The sequence below is a fragment of the Pomacea canaliculata genome, linkage group LG1, assembly GCF_003073045.1.
Source record: "Pomacea canaliculata isolate SZHN2017 linkage group LG1, ASM307304v1, whole genome shotgun sequence".
In the NCBI taxonomy this organism is placed as follows: domain Eukaryota; kingdom Metazoa; phylum Mollusca; class Gastropoda; order Architaenioglossa; family Ampullariidae; genus Pomacea; species Pomacea canaliculata.
Window position 1 is genome coordinate 21196640 of NC_037590.1, and position 19994 is coordinate 21216633.

General features: G+C 37.4%; 1 protein-coding gene across 4 annotated transcripts; it reads left to right on the forward strand.

Annotated features, from left to right (window-relative positions):
* The first annotated feature begins 701 nt into the window (after positions 1–701).
* Positions 702–18967, forward strand: LOC112563098 (major surface trophozoite antigen 11-like). Of its 4 annotated transcripts, XM_025236837.1 has the most exons (30): positions 702–840; positions 1416–1576; positions 1751–1912; positions 2297–2467; positions 2706–2867; positions 3033–3203; positions 3598–3759; positions 3994–4164; positions 4422–4583; positions 6608–6784; positions 7271–7435; positions 7738–7911; positions 8115–8273; positions 8920–9072; positions 9346–9507; positions 9935–10099; positions 10536–10694; positions 10966–11124; positions 11307–11471; positions 12028–12195; positions 13103–13258; positions 14363–14526; positions 14988–15267; positions 16030–16135; positions 16395–16484; positions 16762–16923; positions 17198–17335; positions 17735–17834; positions 18109–18294; positions 18941–18967. In XM_025236837.1, the coding sequence occupies exons 1-23, from the start codon at positions 833–835 to the stop codon at positions 15030–15032; spliced, it is 3501 nt and encodes a 1166-aa protein (XP_025092622.1). In that variant the 5' UTR covers positions 702–832; the 3' UTR covers positions 15033–15267; positions 16030–16135; positions 16395–16484; positions 16762–16923; positions 17198–17335; positions 17735–17834; positions 18109–18294; positions 18941–18967. The 4 variants fall into 4 exon arrangements, with proteins under 4 accessions (XP_025092622.1, XP_025092633.1, XP_025092640.1 ...); XM_025236848.1 differs by lacking the exons at positions 2706–2867; positions 3033–3203; XM_025236855.1 differs by lacking the exons at positions 1751–1912; positions 2297–2467.
* Positions 18968–19994: the final 1027 nt, after the last annotated feature.

A 19994-nucleotide genomic window follows, 5' to 3' on the forward strand; every position in this document is an offset into this window, starting at 1 on the left:
TACCCTTTATACAGTTACATGACCCCATTGTGAACACACAAAGATGGGTACCCCACATCACAATACTCTACAAGAGTATTTATTAGTAACTGATTAATTAGAGTTTCAGTCCAGAAATATTCATTTATGTTTTCACTGACTTGCTTTGATTTGTTACTGCCGTGACATTAACATGTTCACTGTTAACATAATATTTCAGTTCAGTGTGTCGCTGGCAGCTTTCTGAACAACGCAACGAACATGTGTGAGCAGTGTGCAGTCGACACCTACACCAACTCACCTGGTCAGACTCAATGTACACCATGTCTACAGAATCAGACGACGCTTCGAGTGGGCTCCACATCCTGTGTTGGTCAGTCTGATGAAAGAACAAATGTCACTGAATAAGTGGGAACACAATGCAGTTAAACATCTGTCTTGTGACAACAACGAGAAGCTTTCATGTGATCATAATAACAGTTACTGTCTGATTATTGAAGGGAGGTGAAAGGTGACTGAGTGGGTTGTGGTTTCGTATCCTCGTGTTCCCGACATACAAAGGTCATTAGCCGAATGAGACTTCATCTTTTAAAGACATGAATTGGAAGGTTTTATTCGTGTGTTTATAGCTCGTGTAGAGAACAAATTAACGATTTTTGTCCTAATGCTTGTTTATTGACTGAGATTTGGGGTTTTCAGAGAAATGTTCTGAGGGTGGTTATTTTAACCTCACCAACAGCGCATGCCAACCTTGCTTCAAGAACTTTTACCAGCCCAACAAAGGAAGAGTGGCTTGCTTTCCCTGCCCACCAAACACTTTCACTGAAGGACCAGGAACAGTTTCTTTGGATAAATGTCGTGGTGAGTATGTGAGTCAGACCTCTAAAAAAAGAAACGGTGTTTGTGTGAGTCGGGTGTCAGAGATATATAGGGGGATGTTTGACTGGGACCTCTGATAATTGTTGCGGTGTTTGTGACATGGTAATAAATGATATGGTAAGTATGGGACTCAGGTCTATAATAAACGTACTTTCTTAATTTTCCAAGCAAAAATAAATATACCAAAATTTGCTTGATGTGGCTGTAAACGATCATGTTTCATAATTTTAGTGTTCTCAGTCATAACGGAAAAATAACCCATACTCAAAATACTGTTCATCGTTAAAAAATAATTGTACAATTTGTAGAGATTTTTCTCTTTGGTCATGCTTTCAAAATCGATTCATCCACTAATGAATTTATAATTAGTCCTTCCATTTATCCATCTATCATTAGTGATTAATGAACCATCACTGTTATCAGTTGATCATCAGTCATCAATAAATGAGTCACAGCAACCATTTATCAGAGTCAACAAAAAAAAGCAATCATTACTCAATGAGTCATGAACTATTAATATCATTCATCAAGTGATCAATAGTCGATGTCTGTGACAGCCGCCTGTCCACCTGGCTCAGACATGCAGGGCACCTCGTGTGTGCCCTGTGCCCGGGCTCCTACCGGACAGGACTTGTGGCAGACGACAAGTGTCAGAACTGCTCCGCTGGCAACACCACCGCCACCACCAGCTCCACCTCGTCCACCGACTGTTATCAGCGTTAGTCACTTTTTGTTCACTTCTCGATGTCTACAATGGGAAACATACCCACGGCAATATTTTTGTTCCTGAAATACGTTGTTTTCACTGTCAGAACTTTAAATAAAATTTTCTTTTAAATCACACAGGTCAGCGAAGTAAATATATAAATATATAAGGTATGGTCTCTTCTAGCTGCCTGTTCCCCTGGTTACAAGCGTAACACCACCACTAACCAGTGTGAACTGTGTCCTTACGGCTACTACCAGCCTGAACAGTGGCAAGACGAGTGTAGCCCATGTAACACCAACTTCACCACCAACAACACCGGCAGCACCAGCTCCAGCGACTGTATATGTAAGGGTTGACTCTTGTATGATGCTTCCTTTAAGAACATTTCTTGACAACATCAGATCAGTCTTATGTAAAAGAAACGTAAATAAACATGTAAAGCGATAAAATAAAATGATGTCCTTGTGCTGCATTCAAACGTCCTCGTATCATGTTAATTAAAATATTTCTCCTGATAAACTGTTCGTGTGCGCTGTTTTGCAGTCATTAAAGCTCAACCACAAACCCTCATTTCTGAAAGAGGTCGCAGACTAGTACAGTGTATGTTGTCCACAAATTGATATGATGTTCTTTATAATAACTCGTACATATACAACATTGACTACAATTTACAAGGGTTGGGCCATTGGAGTTAGCTTCATGTTGAATTGTGTTGTCCTTGTATTACAGTTGTGTGTCCAGCGGGGTCCGAGGACCCTGGTAACCACACCTGTCAACCTTGCCCGAGAGGATCGTACCGCGCCAACTCGTTACAAGACCGATTCCTCAGGTGCACCGCATGTAACACCAGCTTCACCACCGTCACCACCGGCTCTACATCATCTAACGACTGTAACATCAGTAAGCCAAGAACAAGCACAAGACGATCAGCATTCTATGATGAATACACATTTCTCCTTCCGCATTATGCACATTTCTTTCTTTCTACATGTTCAATGGTCTATGGTCCCGCCTCACATGGGCGGCTGTCAGTGTGTGACATTATTCATCACTAATAATAAAATAAAGATACCATTAGGCGTATAAAAGCAGTGATTGACTCAAGTGCCAGGTAAACTCATTTTTTTATATTTTCCAGCTGCCTGTTCCCCTGGTTACATGCGTAACGCCACCACTAACCAGTGTGTGCTGTGTCCTTACGGCTACTACCAGCCTGAACAGTGGCAAGACACGTGTATCCCATGTAACACCAACTACACCACCAACAACACCGGCAGCACCAGCTCCAGCGACTGTCTATGTAAGGGCTGACTCTTGTATAATGTTTCCTTTAAGAACATTTCTTGAAAACATCAGATCAGTCTTGTAAAAGAAACGTAAATAAACATGTAAAACCATAAAATAAAATAATGGTTGGGCCATTGGAGTTAGCTTCATGTTGAATTGTGTTGTCCTTGTATTACAGTTGTGTGTCCAGCGGGGTCAGAGGACATTGGTAACCACACCTGTCAACCTTGCCCGAGAGGATTTTACCGATCCAGCTTGTTACAAGACCGATTCCTGAAGTGCACCGCATGTAACACCAACTTCACCACCGTCACCACCGGCTCTACATCATCTAACAACTGTAACATCAGTAAGCCAAGAACTCGCATCAAATAAGACCATCAATATTCTATGATGAATGCACATTTCTCCTTCCGCATTATGCAACATTTCTTTCTTTCTTTCTTTCTTTCTCACTCCGGAGAGCAAACCTGTCCGACTTCTAGTTTGTCAGTGACTGTGAAGTGGGCTTCTCGGTGTCTGCTATGGTGACCAGAGTTGTTCTGTCATCGTGGCTCCCTGAGACCACAGCTCTGTCCATGTTTGTTTGTTTGTGTAGTAGGATGGTTTGTGTCACATGGGCGGCTGTCACTGTGACAATGTTCATCAGTAACAATAAAATAAAGATACCATCATGCGTATGACAACAGTGATTGACGGAAGTGCTAGGTAAGTAAGATAAACTCGTTGTTTATATTTTGCAGCCGCCTGTTCTCCTGGTCACCGGCGTAACATCACCACTAACCAGTGTGAACTGTGTGATTACGGCTATTTCCAGCCTGAACAGTGGCAGGACACTTGTATCCCATGTAACACCAACTACACCACCAGCAACACCGGCAGCACCAACCCTAGCGACTGCAAATGTAGGGGCTAACACTTACATGTACAGCTTACATTACACATTGTTGCTAAACACGACAGTTCTGTTCTTATACATGACCAAGTGCTGTCATACATTACATGTCAAAGTCATATACATTATTAGTATTGTTAAACATTACTTATCAGTGGCGTTGGAACCTGGGGGCCAGGGGGATGGGGCAACCGTCCCTTTGAAAAACACTCAGAAATTCTTTTTTTTTTTTCACTCTATACAGTCGTGTGTCCACCCGGTTATGAAGACCCGGGTAATCAGACATGTCAGCCATGCCAGCAAGGATATTTCCGATCAAACTCCCTCGCTGATCGGTTCCTTGGGTGTACTGCGTGCACTGCCACCTTCACTACTGCAGGCATCGGTTCGACATCGAGCAACAGCTGTAACATCAGTAAGTCATAGATAACGAACAGATGATAGCTGTAATGTTAGAGTCATAAATCGTGAGCAGACGACAGTTTGTAACATCAGTAAATGTGAGCAAAGAACAGACGACAGCCATTTCACTGAAGTGAGGAATAATGAGCAAACGCTCCAGTCTATAAAGTACAACCTTTGCATTCAACCCTTGTCCTCTTTCTTCACTCTCTACAACTTGTATATACACGTGGCTTTGCTCAGTTGCAAATTACTTATCCAATTTTCCAGCTGCCTGCTCTCCAGGTTACATGCGTAACTCCAGCACTAACCAATGTGTAGCATGTAACTATGGCTACTACCAGCCTCTCAAGTGGCAGGACATGTGTCTTCAGTGCAACGCCAACTACACCACCGCCAACACTGCCAGCACTAACGCAAGTGATTGCAGATGTAAGGGATTTGGCTAGCGCTTGTAATTTCTGAGATACTGAGACTAAATAGATAGTATTTAAACATTTTATAAACGTTTACAAATGATCGGTAGCTCCTCTTCAAATAAGTCTCTTATTGCAAGCAAACAAGTAGCAACAACGTAGACAACCCCTACACTCCCACCACCTGTGCTACCACTCCAGAACAAACTATGTAATTCACGCTATATAACAAAAATGGTAGATTTTGGTATAAATGGTATACTTTGCATTATTTCTATATTTTATTTTTTGTTCAATATCGTGTTTATATAAGATAGTCCTTGTAAGCAGTGGTAAAGATTCCTTTTATTTTCTGTTACATGTCTTTTTCTTTCATTTTTCCTTTCCTTTTTTACTGTTTCTTTATATTCTGTTTTTTATTTTACTGTATTTCTTGTGACAGACTTGATACTTACGTTATTTGCTGACGTTTAGAGACAATTTTCTTTGAGTCGTAAATTTTATGTTGCATCAATTGACTTTGAAAAAGCATTCGATTCTGTATCTCAAAAACTGTTCGAGCCAATCCTTTTCAAACACAGTATACACGCGAGTGGAAATTTTCATAAATGTATACAAAACATGTACAAATCGGTTAAAGGTCGTGTCAGAGGAGGAGGCTACTTTGCGGATTATACTCACTGTGAAAAGGGGGTTAAACAAGAAGATTTGTGTAGCCCTACACTTTTCCCACTTTTATTTTTAAGCTAACTTTAAAAATTCTGAACTATGGAAAACACATGGCAACCTTTTCACGCGATTTGTTTGAAAAATGTATCTTTTCGCTTGCAGACGTTAGTGTATTGTCACTCTCAGCCTAAATGTTAAGAGTAATATTGTCGTTTTTAGAAAAGGAGGATTCTTAGCAGAAATGAAAGGTGGCTATATGGAGGTATCTAAATGAATGTGGTTAATACATATAATTATTTAGGCCTTTATTTCTAAACTAGATTAAGTTTTTCCTTGCATCTGAAGAACTAACTGCTAAGGCCAAGAAAGCAAAATTTTTCATTGTTAATGTATTATATGATAGGAAATCATTCTGCAAATGTGTCTACCAGGTTATTTTATATTCAAATGAGACCAATCTTACAGAGCAGAAGTAATGGCCTCAATGAAAAGGTTTGAATGGAAATTGAAAATGTGTATATATACCCTCTGAAAAGATTTTAGGTGGGTGCACATACTCCTAACATGGGAGTTGGTTTGCAAAGTTACCCACTTTTCTTTAACGCATACGTAAGTTGTGTGAGATACTTTCTAAAAATAACAAATGGAGCTAAAAAAAATAGCAGATGGAGCAGCTAAGACATCAATGGAAAGCCTACAAAATGTTGAACGACTATACAATAATAAGGAGCAAAACTGGGTATGGGAGATTAGACTAATTCTTTTCAGGTATGGTTTTGGACATGTGTGGCTACATCGACGGATGGCCTTATATTCCCAGAACCAGTGACATATTGAGTTTTGATAAGTTAGTTAAGTATGTGTCGCACAGGGAGATTAATTCAATTTAGATATTAATAGATTCACTAAAATGCATGGTGCGACTTCAACTTTGAATTGCAGACACTGTATCACGTGCTTTAAAATATTCTAACAATAATATAAGTAAGACGTGCCCTATGAGCCATGTTAATGAAGAGGATGAATTTCATTTTATATCATGCTGTCCATCTGTGACAGATCTACGAAAAAGTGTCATTCCAAAAAGCATTACAATAGACCCAGCAATTTTATTTCTTTATGTCTCTCATGCCTCTATAAAAATGAGTTCTTAGCTTGTAGCTTGTGCAGCCTAACAAGATGATGTTTTAATCAGTTCATCAATAAGTAATATATTCTATAGCAGTTTGATCTCTCTAATTTTAGAGTGCTGTTCGAAATTTGACTGGATTTTAATTTCTATCAAAATACTTCCACGACAAGTTACATTTACAGTGTTTTGAGTGACATCTATAACTATTGCTGTATTTGCTCTGTTCATACTGTCCACAGTCTATTGCCAGCCCGGGTACGAGGTCCAAGCTCCCGGGAAGACGACGTGTTCCCCGTGTTCCAGAGGAACGTACAAGACCAACGACGGTGACGACAAGTTCCGGGCCTGTCAGAACTGCAGCAGCGGAAATACCACAGATGGCACTGCGGCCTGGTCTGCCAGTCTCTGCAACATCAGTACGTTAATAGGATGTTCTTTATAAAATTCAGTTTTGATATTTTTGAAAGTATATTGTGTGTTCTCTTGAGCATGGTGTGTTGACTTTGAAGATTCGCTAGCACTTGCATCCTTTTCAGTTTTATCGTTGCAGACATCTCCTGTCCCCATGAATAGTCGAAGGTAGATAGCTTATGGAAGCAGATCCTATGATCCCTTACACTGCTTTGTAAAAGCATTTGCAATTAAAAATGTAATTCAAATAGGAAATTTTGTTTTTATTTAGTTATTATTTATTTTAACAGATTTATTTGCTTTGGAAGTATTAAGACTGCAACATATTAATATTACAGAGTTATTACAGCTTGTCATAAATGCCTTTTTCTGTTTGCTGTGTAAAGTTTTTACTTTTTTTCCCGACTTGCAGTAACACATGACTCACTAAGCCACTGTCTTAACGACTTTTGACATACAAACATTGAGAACTGTTTTACTTGATTTGTCAGCGGTGTGCGCGGCCGGCCAGGTGATCATGAACGGCAGGTGTGTGCCCTGTTCAGCAAATTTTTACCAGAATGAATCACTCCCCTTCTCCTACACCAAGTGTACCGCTTGTCCACCTGGTACTGGGACCAGACAGGACGGTCAAACATCCCAGGCGGCCTGCTTACGTAAGTTATCATTATGATTATCTGTTAAAAGTAATAGAAACTAAACTTTATGAAACTCGTAAGACTGCTTGCTGTGTTCTAAAAGGACATCACTGTTGTCACTTCTTTTAGACACAGATAGGAAAGCATATTTTAAGTTCTTATCAGGAAAAGGTTATCCTCTGTTAAGACTTAGAGAACGATACCAGAGTATATCAACTGATAACAGTAGCGATAATGGCAGCGCTGTCTCTCAGCAAAATCTCATCTGAATGATGTTCACACTCATCATGGTGCCTGTAATCAAGATATCTGTCTGTCAGCAATGTGTGGGCCTGGACAACAGTACAACTCCACAGTCAGCCAGTGTGTCGCCTGTCCTCAAGGCAAGTGGAACTCTGGCAACGCCTCCCAGCAGTTTGACCCCTGTGCCCCTTGTCCTGCCACCTACGTCACTGTTGGGGAAGGAGCCACCAGTGCAGATAACTGCACCCTGAGTGAGTTCTGCTGGTTGAACACAAATATCACAAAGCCCGTCATACAGCAAGTGTGAACAATTTGAAACTAAGGAGATGCAGGACAAACAGCTACAAAATGTTTTGAGCTGTAGGTTCATGTTGGGAAAATTTATTTTGCATTTATTTTCTCCAAATTTATTTTAATCCATACTTCTGGAAGTTTTTTCTTTTCTTTTCTTCAGAGGACTGCCCACCTGGTGAGTATATTGCGACGAATGACAGCTGTAAGCCTTGTCCTAACGGCACGTACCAAGATGCAAGAAGACAGTATAACTGTAGAACATGTCCTGCTGGAACAAACACTTCTTCAGAAGGTACCACGGATGTCAAATACTGTACAGGTAAACTTCACAGAACTTTTTAATTTACAATCAGGGCGCACTTCAATGTGAGCCGCCCTAAAGTTATTCTTGTCAATTAGCTTCAGTTTCTTGTTACTATTTCCCCTACAATTTTTTCTAGAGACAATACACGTACATATTTGTATGTGTAAATGTGTAGACATTGGTGGTCCATTCACGAAAGTATCTTTTATAGTTTTGTGTGCAGGAAGAGGTGACGTTTAAAGTTTCCTGTCAGTCTGCTCCCCACCTCTCCCCCCTCTCTCATTCACTTTCCTTGCTAAAGAAATCAATTAATCAATCAGTCTCTCTCACGTTGATGTGAACAAGCTTTCTACAGTATTTGATATGATAGACGTGAATAGTATAGTGCATCAACAATATCGATATCACTCTCAACAAAGAAATCTGCTGCTTTGTAAACAAATAAACAACAGCAGAGAAGGCAAATTGTTTCAAGGATTTAAACAAGGTGATGGCGTAAGAACTCTTGTGGCAATATAAGCTTAACTACTGCTCAATCCTTATTGTGAACATTAAAGATAATTCATATAAGGGGAACATTTTATCTGCTTTTTTAGAATTTTACAGTCAGACATTTAAACTTTTTGGCGTCAGATTATTTTTACACGAACATCTTTTCCAGTGTACTGTAATGCTGGGCAAGAGCAGAAATCGAAAACGGAAAACTGCACGAGCTGCCTCCCTGACTTCATCAAGAATTTTGATGGCTACGGACCTTGCACCCAGTGCACTGGGAACTTTACATCTAATGCAGCTAGAACCGTGTGTGATGTCTGTGAGTGGTGTAACACAAACGTATATACTCTGTAGTTAATTCTAGTCAATTTGCACAGCAACATAGTGTGTTCTAGTCCTGCGACATAGTGTAGTGTATTTCAGTACTATAACATATATATTTTTTAGTCCTAAAATACAGACATGCAGTGTATTCTAGTCCTAAACATAGGACTATGGGGAAAGAAACATGTATTTTGGTATTTTATGCAGTATATGCTCCAGGAAGCTGCATGTGTTGTCCCTTGTTACAGTGTTACTGAACTTGTTACAGTGTACTGCGACAAAGGATTTCGACATAATGCAGGTGGAAGTTGTGATCCTTGTGAAGTTGGCTTTTACAAGGACCAGCGAGGGAATTCATCCTGCATACAATGTCCAGCCAATTCAACAACAGCAAGTGTAGCTTCTACTAGCATCGATAACTGCACCATAGGTAAACAATGTATTGGAATAAGCCATAACAGCAAGAGAACAACATTCAATAAGCTATACCAATGAGAAAATTTGTGTGTGTGTGCGTTCGTGCATGTGTGCACACATGCATGGATGTGTATGTAGGGAAGGCAGGGATGTGTTACTTTGTTTTACAATTTTTGCTTTACAGCAAACTGTGTCAAATCTTTAATGAGGTCATTTGAATTTGCAATTAACATTTTATCTCCGTAACAGTGGTACTGACATAAAATAAAATTGAATGATTTGTTTTATCTTAATTAATACTTAAATTTGGTAATGTACTAACTATACTGCTTATATACTATGACTAATATACAGAAAAAATATAACTATTAAATAAAATATAGAGAAAAAAATTAAGGTTTTACTTTCAAAAGTATATCTGAAAACAATTCAATTCTCAGCTTTCTGCGAGCCTGGCCTGTACTCTGTAACCAACCAATTACCATGCCTGCCTTGTCCACTGGGAACTTACAAGAATGAGACAGGAAACCAGAACTGCAGCCTGTGTCCTGCAGATCGAACAACACCTCATACAGGCAGTGTCTCAGCAAACAGCTGTTCTCTTGGTCAGTTTGCAAAATTGTTACATTTGTTTTTGTAAACATTTTGTGACATTGCTCCAAAATCTTTTCATGAAAGCTATTAAATGTTTCAAACTTTAGCATTTTAATAGTTAAACTCTTTAAACTACAGATACTTTTCTATAACTTTGTGTCAAAAGGTAATTGTTGTCTTTTATGTAATTTATCGGGTCATGGAAGTTAGCTTTCATTTTAAAAGTCATGCAGAAACACTGACAAAGTTTATTACTTATGCATTGTTTTTTTAATCAGACTGAAGAGAGAAACCTGTACTAGGTTCCTTTTTGAAACTGCGAAACTTACTTACGAACTCTGCTAAGCTCTATTCAACTTCCTAATAAAACCAAATGTCCTGCAACAGAAATGAGCTTAAATTTTATCAATGTTTTTCGAAGTCCAAATTTCTTTTGAATGTTGACAGTTGTGTGTCCTGCTGGCCAGTTCCGTAACACCAATAATATGTGTCAAGACTGTGACACTGGCTACTATCAGTCACAGCCTGGTCAGACTACCTGTCAGTCATGTGTTGCTAACTATACAACATACACCAAGGCATCAACCTCACCTGAAAACTGCACAAGTAAAAATGAGAAATTTTTTGTTCTTTTCGAGTTGCAAATAATTTTGATTGAAAGAAAAATTGTGGAGCAATCATTACCTACTGCTCCATATTTACTGGTGTTTGTATTATAATTGAAATGTGTGTGTGTGTGAATGAAGATTAGTAGTTATAGAACTTGTGGCAAATAGTGGTCAAATTAATGAATCTCTCCCTTTCTCTCGATTTATGGGCTACTCTCTCTATATATATAAAACACTTCTTTATTCTTTTCTATCCTGTATTCGTTCAGTTAACTGCCCACCTGGACAATTTCGGGATACCAGGACTTCGTGTCAGAAATGTGTGGTGGGCTCTTATCAGCCAAACTATGGAGCAGCATCATGCATTAACTGCACCACAAACTTCATTACAGCAGGCAGTGGTTCAACAAACTCATCGGACTGTTTTAGTATGTTTGGTTCCTTGGTGCTTTACAAAACCTACAATCTTTTACAGTGTCTTCTTGCTCTCTCTTAAGACTAGTTATATGTGAAATTTGGTGATGAAGTGCACAACAAAGTATATTTCCAAATACTAATCATTACGAAATATACATATGTCTTTAACCATTTTATTGTCAACTTTCTATAGTTAGTTGTAGACCCGGCAGCTACAGACCACCATACAGCAAAACAGAATGTCTCAAGTGTCCTTTCGACTGGTACCAGAATGTCAGCAATGCTACAGAGTGCATAGCTTGTCCTGGAGGTTTCGTCACTCAGCAGGACGGGTCCACCCTAGAGACAGACTGCTTGCGTAAGTCTAGAAATCTGTGATGACTGAAATACCTATGATATGAGCTCAGCTTGACCTGTGCACTTCAACTCTGCACTCAAGTAATGTCATAGATAATGTAAGAATGAAAGATTTAATTTGCTGTGCACAAAAAATATAACATTACAGAGTTCATTAAATTTCATGAACCTACCTAGACTACCTTGCTTGTAATCCCAATCCCAGCATTTGAAAAAGCATTTCACAGAGGCGCTATTGACAAAACATTCTTCAAATTAAATTACAAGTTTTAGCATGTGCTCATGCTTGTGTGTATGTCCTTGTGCATGTGTGTTTGTGTGTGCTACTCCTTTTTCCTCTCCAGAAGCACGACACTCTTAGTTCTTGTTATGTCTTTCCTCTTTGCATTTTCTTTATTTAACTAATTGGTCATCAGTACTGTTGTTCATCCTTCCCTTCCTTCATATGTTGTCCTTGTCCTTTTCTCTTGTTTTGACTTCTAAAACCTTTGTTAAAAATATGTACACATAGCTTTCAGATCACTTTAAAGCTGTTGGTATTGTTTGCTTTTTTAAAGCAAAATGCACGCTGGGTGAATATCTCAACATCTCTGCTCGCACCTGTTCTCCATGTCCTGTGGGTACATACAACCAGATTGGCAGTAACGTTACGGTCTGCACTTCATGTCCTGAGAACAAGATTACCATTGGCACTGGAGCACGATCTATTGATGCATGCAATATCAGTAGGTGTCTAAGCTGTTATTATCGTTTATAACATTATTTCTATTTGTTCGTAGGTAATCCAGAGTTTGCAGAACTATTCTACCAGACATCCTTCATACATCAATAAAATCCCTGTAATCTCTGCTTGGAAAGTCGCATTTGCTGCCAAATCTGCAATGAAAAACTTATAAACTAGCTACCCTGTCTTTTTATGTCATTGACCATGCCACTTCTTTGTATCTGAGTAATATTGTCACCATCTTCTCTTCAAGTCTCTGAGCTCTTCGTCTAATTTCTAGACCTTCATGATTCCCTTTTTAAAAAAAGAGACATCTGTTCCTCTCATTTTGACTCTGTAGAATAGAGCAACTTCACCTTCTTTATCTGATATTTTATTTAAATACTACAGTAGATCACTTTTAAAAAATCTTTAAAAACTAATCTATTTTAGTCTTAGTATTAATCCTGACAGTGACACCACTCTTTTTGTAAATTTTATCAATTGATGTTTATTTCAATGTATGAGATGATCTAGGTGACTAATTGGTTGGATAGAGGTGTTTGGTTGTAATGAATTTGTGTGTGTGGGTGTGGGTGGTGTATGTGGATGAGAAAGAGAGAGTCCAATGCCCTGAGCACCCCATTGGGTGAAGAAATGTGTATACAAATATTCATTATTATCATCATCATTACTTTTAAAAATTATCATCCATTGTATCCTTTTAAAAAATACTTAAAAACACAGAATATTGTGTCCATTTGTTCAGATTTGACAGTGATATCTATATTGTGTAAAAAAAAAACCATTAAATATCTAAATACAAAATAGTGCTAATTTTAATTATGAAACATCTTTACCGCTTAAATAGTTTAATTTGTAAGACTGTATTCAGATTAAGAAGTGCATAAGTTGGTGTTTCTCTTCAGCGGACTGTGTTTTGGGGCAGTACCGGACAAATGAAGGTTGCATGAACTGTCCAAAGGGAAGTTACCAGCCACTTAAGTCGCAGGACAGTTGTATAAAGTGTCCTCCAGGGAATACCACCCTCCTTACAGGACAAGTTTATGAATCAGCTTGCATTGGTGAGTGTCGCATTCCAACTCTGTAGTTATGTTCAGATGAGACAGAAAATACGAACAAAACTCTGAATTTAAGAAATAACTATAATGAGGAAAATTATTCAACACACAAAATGATTAACACATTTTATGGACTTGCATTAAGACATTTTAAAATCCATAATTTCCCCTTAAAGATAAATCTTTTGTTACAGTCACTTCTGTAAAAAGTTTCCTTTGGAGTCCCTGTCATCAGGTTTGGAACTTCAACATAAAAGAACACAGACACAACTTTTTTTTTTCCTGGTTGCTGCCATTGTCAAATTCCAGCAAGATCAGACAGACCAATATAAGAAGAACACAGAAAAAAACTGGACAAAAAATACATTCTTTAAAATATAACAGTCATTCAACTGAAATTTATAATACCACTAATTAAATTATTCCCTAATAAATAATTTACATTCAGTTGAAAACTGTCACACACCCATAAAATTTACTGGTCAAGGACACAAAACAGCAGCAAGAAATTACTCTTTTTTTGAACCCTAATTACAGTTTTATCCTAATGGAGCATGATGTTGCTACGTCAAAAGAAGAAGAGATCATTGTGAGATGTAGCACCCATTGCAGCAACCCTGCACACTTTCACACAAACCACTCCCCTTCCGCCAACCTTTTTCATTCTTAATTCTTAAAATATATACAGAAAAGATCTTGTTGAAATGTGCATCAAACTGAAAATTTTTTAAGATAAAATATAATGTGCATTTAACAAATCTAATATTTAATTTTTCTTTACATTTTAGAATCTTACAGGAATATGATTGAGTGAAAGGTTCATTGATGCTACTGCCTGTCAAATCAACAGATCCCACTTGTCATGTTGAAGCAAGGTTTATGATGGTGCATAAATCTTACAAGCCTATCGGGCATTGTCATTTGGTCCCTCTTTTGCATACATTGCAAGCAGTTCAATATTGTCTCAATCGTTATTGTACTGCAGATAGTTTGAGAAGATGTAGCTCCTTGTATTTTTAAGGACTGCAGTGGAACTCATCTCCCTTTATTCTTTTAACATGCTAGCAAAAATATTTTACTTCCTTACTTTAATTTATAATTTTTTAGATGATTGCCCTGATGGGACAGCTTATAGCATGATTGCAATGAATGTGAACGATGCATTATTGGATATTACCGCAAAAAGACTGAAACAGTGGGCTGCGTCAAGTGTTCTTCGGGAAAAACAACAGTTAACCAAGGAGCAAGCAGCTGTGTTGATAGTGTGTCAGGTAAAACTCAAGATTGTTCTTTTTCATCTTATTGAGAGGACAGAACACATTTTAATATTAAGTTATTTTATTAGGTTAGAGTGCACAGTAGAAGAGCAGATAATTTCTAATGAGGCATTCAGTTTTATTATGACATGCTAGAAAAGGAAAAAAGAACAATCATATGTGCAAAACCATCAGTAGTACATGCAGTGATCAGTTTTGCTTGGAACTTTTAGCTGCTGTGAACAAAGAAGACTAGGAGAAAATGGACGATGTTGAATGGGGGAAATTAAGATCTGTTTAATCATTTGAAAGGTATCATCTGAGAAAAAGAAAACAGAATTTTTCATGTATTATGCATGCTGCACTTATGTGTGTTTGTTTAAAAGAGAGCATAGACATTTCACAATTACTAAAATTAAAGTTGGTGAACATTTATGGCTGTACACTTAATGCTACTCTTAACTATTATGTTTCAGGCACTACAACTACACCCAGTCGTGTTGTGCAAAGATATGTCTTGAAAGTAACCATTAGAATGCAGATTGAAGATTGCAGCAACCCTGTGCAGATGAAAGATGTTATCCAACGATATATCCTGAACAGACTTCAATATGTTGATACAATGTTCCCAGCACTATGTGCAGGAGATTGTGGAACTGATCTAAGCTGTCGCTTCCTTACCGGCTGTCTGTCCTCTTCACAGAGAAAGAAACGAAGCTCAACCCAAGATGTTGAGATGCAACTCAATAATGTCACGTGTGTAAATACAAGAACATGGGACACTGTGCATTTTTAAATCACTGACATTGACACAATCCCCAGTACATTCATGAGCTGACACACATGTTTTTTCATTGTGAATTTTTTTTCTAAACTCTTACCTCTGTTTCTATCACTCATTAAAAGCTAACCTGAGTGCAAAATTATTGAATTCATATGAGTGAGTTTAGTTTATTATCACACAGTAATTCCCAAACTTTGAGCAGAAATCTCTATTCTGTACGTGAGGTTCATTAATGAGTCTTTAAACATTCTCACCTGAGCTTAAGAAGGAAGTCAAGACCTGTTAAAACAGAAAAGTAGGCTTTCTAATCAGACATCACCTTACAGACACATGCTCAAAGCTTGTATTGGCTGCATCCTTTAATGGCATTAGTAATTAGGAATAAGGTCAATCCTCATAGGCTTTTTCTTTACAAAAACTGATAAACAAATCTTCACAATGAATATTTGTGGAAAACTTATAACCTTGCTATGTCCTATTAATGGGGCAGCAAGTTCAAACTAAATTCTTATGATTGTCTCAGGTTAATCTTCATCCTATATATCATAATAAAATCAAATTAAAAATTGGATAATTCAGGAGATTCTTGTCTTTTACAAAATGATATCAATGAAAATGTATGAACATGAAATAAAACCTGATTTATGGAAGTACTGTACAGTACAGTGGCGCTTAGGTCGATTATTAAATACTAATACCTAAAATGCTAAGTTACTTCATTTCTTCTGTCACAGTGATGAGATTTCAGGAATTGGCACTAGTGGACAGTATGTCACGGAGAAATGTCTGGCTGTTGTTACAAGAGCCTTCTATGACACAAAGATGGATGCATCTCTCCTGGTACGCAATATCAACTCTTGTGTTCATCTTTTGATGCACGTGTACATGAGTACAAAAATAAGAAAATAAAAAAATAAGCTGTGTGCTTAGGAATCCTCTGTGTTTGTACACTTATGGGCATTCCCCCACATTTGTATCTACATGCATTTGTGTATTTTAGAGTTTGCACAGATCCACATCTTCCCTTTTATTTTAGTTTGCATGCCAGTTGACACTACTGTTCTTGTACCAGCACTGAAAATGTTATTTCTACCTTCAGGCTGAAAACAGACAGTCATTTGTTGACGTCGTTTATGCTACAGCAGAACAGCAGTGTAACCCTGGTCAGCATTTAGAGAACATATATGTGGTATGTGCAGAGTTTTACAACTAGTGAACTGAGTTTCAAGATCAAGATTAGATTACTTTGCATTGTCAAACCAAGTTCTAAAGCATGTTCTGCAACACATGTGATTCTTGCTAAGAATGCCCAGTAAAAGTGAATATCAAGTCCTTCACAGGAAAAATAGGTTTTGGTGAAGAGAAGGTATTCACATTAAAATTATTAAGCTGCATCAGTTGAACACTAGTTTATCCGTAGTTCCTTATAACAAAAATTAAATCATATGTTCATTTGCGCTTGACAGAGGACTGCCCTGCTGGATCTTTCTCAACTGATGGAGCTTCTGCGTGTAAACCATGTGAAATGAATACTTACCAAGAGGCATCAGGCCAGACATCCTGCAAACCTTGCTCAGCCAAGACCTACACAAGTACCGCAGCATCTACTTCCATCAGAAACTGCACCAGTAAGGAGATTAGTAATTCAAAAATGTATTTCCTACTGTGCTTTTACACTTTGCATCTGTGTGTCATTTGTTAATTTAATACCTTTTCTGTTCGTTCAATCATACCATAAAGTTTTGCTTTGTTCTTCTCAAAATATGATTCTCATAAGATTTCTTGACAGCTGATCATAAAAGCAATGGAGTCAAACAGTGTAGCAGTTTGTATTTGTTATGTTTATATGTGTATAAATTTCAAGTGATTGAATGTATTTTTATTATGATTTATTTTTTTCAGAACTTTGTGATAGACCAAATGCAAGACAGACATACTGCTCAGATCATGGTACTTGTGTCTTTGATGAAACGACAGATAACGGTGTCATGTGTAAATGTGATGATAACTGGTCCAACAATGACTGTAACACCAGACAAGGTATTGGTTCAATGTTTTGGGATTGGGCTGCATATCTGAATGTTTTTAGCTCTATCAAAGATAGTAAATACTATTGCATAGTAGTCAGCATAATTATCCACTGTAGATTTTTATAGCATTGGTTGCAGGTACATGTGTGTGTGTGTGCCGTTGTATTTTTCCCAAAAGGAGAATCAAGTTTTGTTTCAGAAGAGTCTAAAAATCTTTAGACATTGGTATTTCACTATCCTATGTATAGTTTGAGTTTTATTTTGATGGACATGCTTGAAATTCTACACCCTGGGAAGGAATATGGACCAAAGGTGCAAGTGATGTGTGTGTAAGGAGGAATAGATATTATCATCTGGAGATGGTGAGGGGTGCCGCATTTCTAACAGTTTTGTCATTTTACTGTCTTAGCATATGAAGACAAGCAGATACAAATGGTTGCTGGCATCATTGGCGGTCTTGCTGGTCTCTTAGTGCTAGTTCTTGTGATCGTCGGCATTGTAATATGTATGTGAGTAGAATACTTTCTCCAGCTATTTCTAACGGCATATTGCCCTATGCTGCCACTTTTTTATGTGATGGAAAGTTTGGCAATATCATTCAACATTTCATATTCTTTTTATGTTTAAATCTTTTAATTGCAGAAGCAAGTACATGCATGAAAACACACACCTGCATGTATACACATACGCGCACATGCACTGATGCACATGTGTTCACTACGTTCACTTGGTAGCTTTTTCAGTTCCTTCAGATTTCATTTATTCCTTAAATATATCTCACAGGAAAAGGGCAACAAAGCAGAAGAAGAATAAAGAATTACTCCAAGATGATATGTACTCAGATATGTACCAGAGTTACAATGCACCATTACGTGAGAACCATGCCTTGCCTCAGAGGTCCATTATGTATCTGAACCCATCAGCTGATGATGAAGTAACAATGGCTGCTCCGTCCGTTCGCAGTAACAGGTATGATACCTCACACCTTTTTTTTAAACTTCTCATCCATGAAAGGGTTTCCATAGATGATGGCCAAGAGCAGTGTGACATACAATGGCAAATTTATTTACACAACAAATAATGTAATAGAAAATAAAGATTTCTGCATATTCCAGAGCCTAGAGAGAAACTTTGTGTAGTAGTTGGTACAAATATGTTAGTTCAGAGAAAGGATTTATATGCTTTTCCATACCTGTTAATCTGAGCTGTATGGGCTATCTCTGCATGATCTAGAGGATTTCCATTTTATAAAATCAGAATTTCTAAAATGGATGATGCAAAGCAGTAGATAAGTCAAGCAGGAATAGATTTTCTACATTTAGGTAAAAGAAGTTTTATTCTGATCAATATAGAAATTAAAGAAATATTGGTACCTCGACATACGAGTGCCTGATACGAGTGTTTCAAGATTTGAGATACGAGGAATCGCACACCACACCGTCTAACACTGTCTAACAGAGGTAGATGTCTATTGAATTAAAGATGCCAAACAGCCAATAAAGATCTAAGAGAAGCAGCTTCAAGGAGGAACCTTAACACAAAGCATCATGCACGAGCGATTTACGGTGAGAAAAATACCTTCTTGAAATACAGCTTTTTCTGTGCTGTGTTTCAGAAAGCGATCCAGTTCATATGAGTGGAAGAAAGCGATCCAGGAGGGAACTGGAAAGATTTACCTGAGTTAAAGACCCATTTCTAACTCTTGAAACATTTCAGGTGGTTCTCTGGTTTCTGAGGAACTTGGTGTTGTTACCAAATCCTGGATATCATGTTGATCACTGTTAGCTTTAAAACTATTTAATTTCATAATTCAGGGTCTTCAGAACTGCAGACCTTATCTATGTCTACATGTGCACTTTTTAAATGATGAAGTTCAGATTGTCCTCACCAAAAAAGAGAGATTTCAAATAAAAATAAATTATTTTAATTAAAAGTTTTTTTGTGTGTTAAACAGAAGACAATTGTACCTTTTAATAATGTATGGAAATAATATTAATTATATACACATCAGAATATTACAGATCCCATTTTTTCCGCAGATTTGATTTAGTTAAAAAACATTAAACTAAAAAGATTTTTTTTATCAGAATCAAATTATTAACAATTAAAGGTAAATGATGGTTGAAAATGTAAATAGTGGAAAAGAGTGAGTGTTAATACAGCTTAAGCTTCTGTTGTTCTGTTGTTTCTGTTCATGTGCAGGCACTTTGGCTCTTTTAATCAAGTTTAGGCTTTTCCTTTTTCTAAAAACCTCACTTTTTCAGTATATTCAGTATACTCTGACAAACTTAATATTTTAGAATCTGGTCAACAGTTACCATGCAGCTTTATTGTTCTTTCAGTTTTTCGCTGCTATGCTGTCCACCATAATTTACATTATTTCATTGCTCCACTTGAACACTTAATCATTGAACTATTCTCATGAGTGTTTATAATCTCAGCTTTCTCCTTGCTTATCATCACTAATTTGTTGTTGATTTTTGTGTGAAACACCTTGAGCTTGCCCACAGGGCAGGGATAAGGTGCTATACAAGCAAACTTTATATAATAATTAATTGTCATGTTACCTTTGTGGAATTATTTTTACTTTCTAATGGTTTAATATTAAAAGCATACTTTGTAAAAATAACATTTTATGTGATATATGTGCCTTTTTATATTATATCACA

Excerpts from the sequence above, each read along its gene's own strand:
- LOC112563098 (XM_025236837.1), top strand. Across the intron at positions 1,913-2,296 it reads CAGCTCCAGCGACTGTATAT|TTGTGTGTCCAGCGGGGTCC; the intron begins GTAAGGGTTGAC and ends CTTGTATTACAG. Across the intron at positions 2,468-2,705 it reads ATCTAACGACTGTAACATCA|CTGCCTGTTCCCCTGGTTAC; the intron begins GTAAGCCAAGAA and ends TATATTTTCCAG.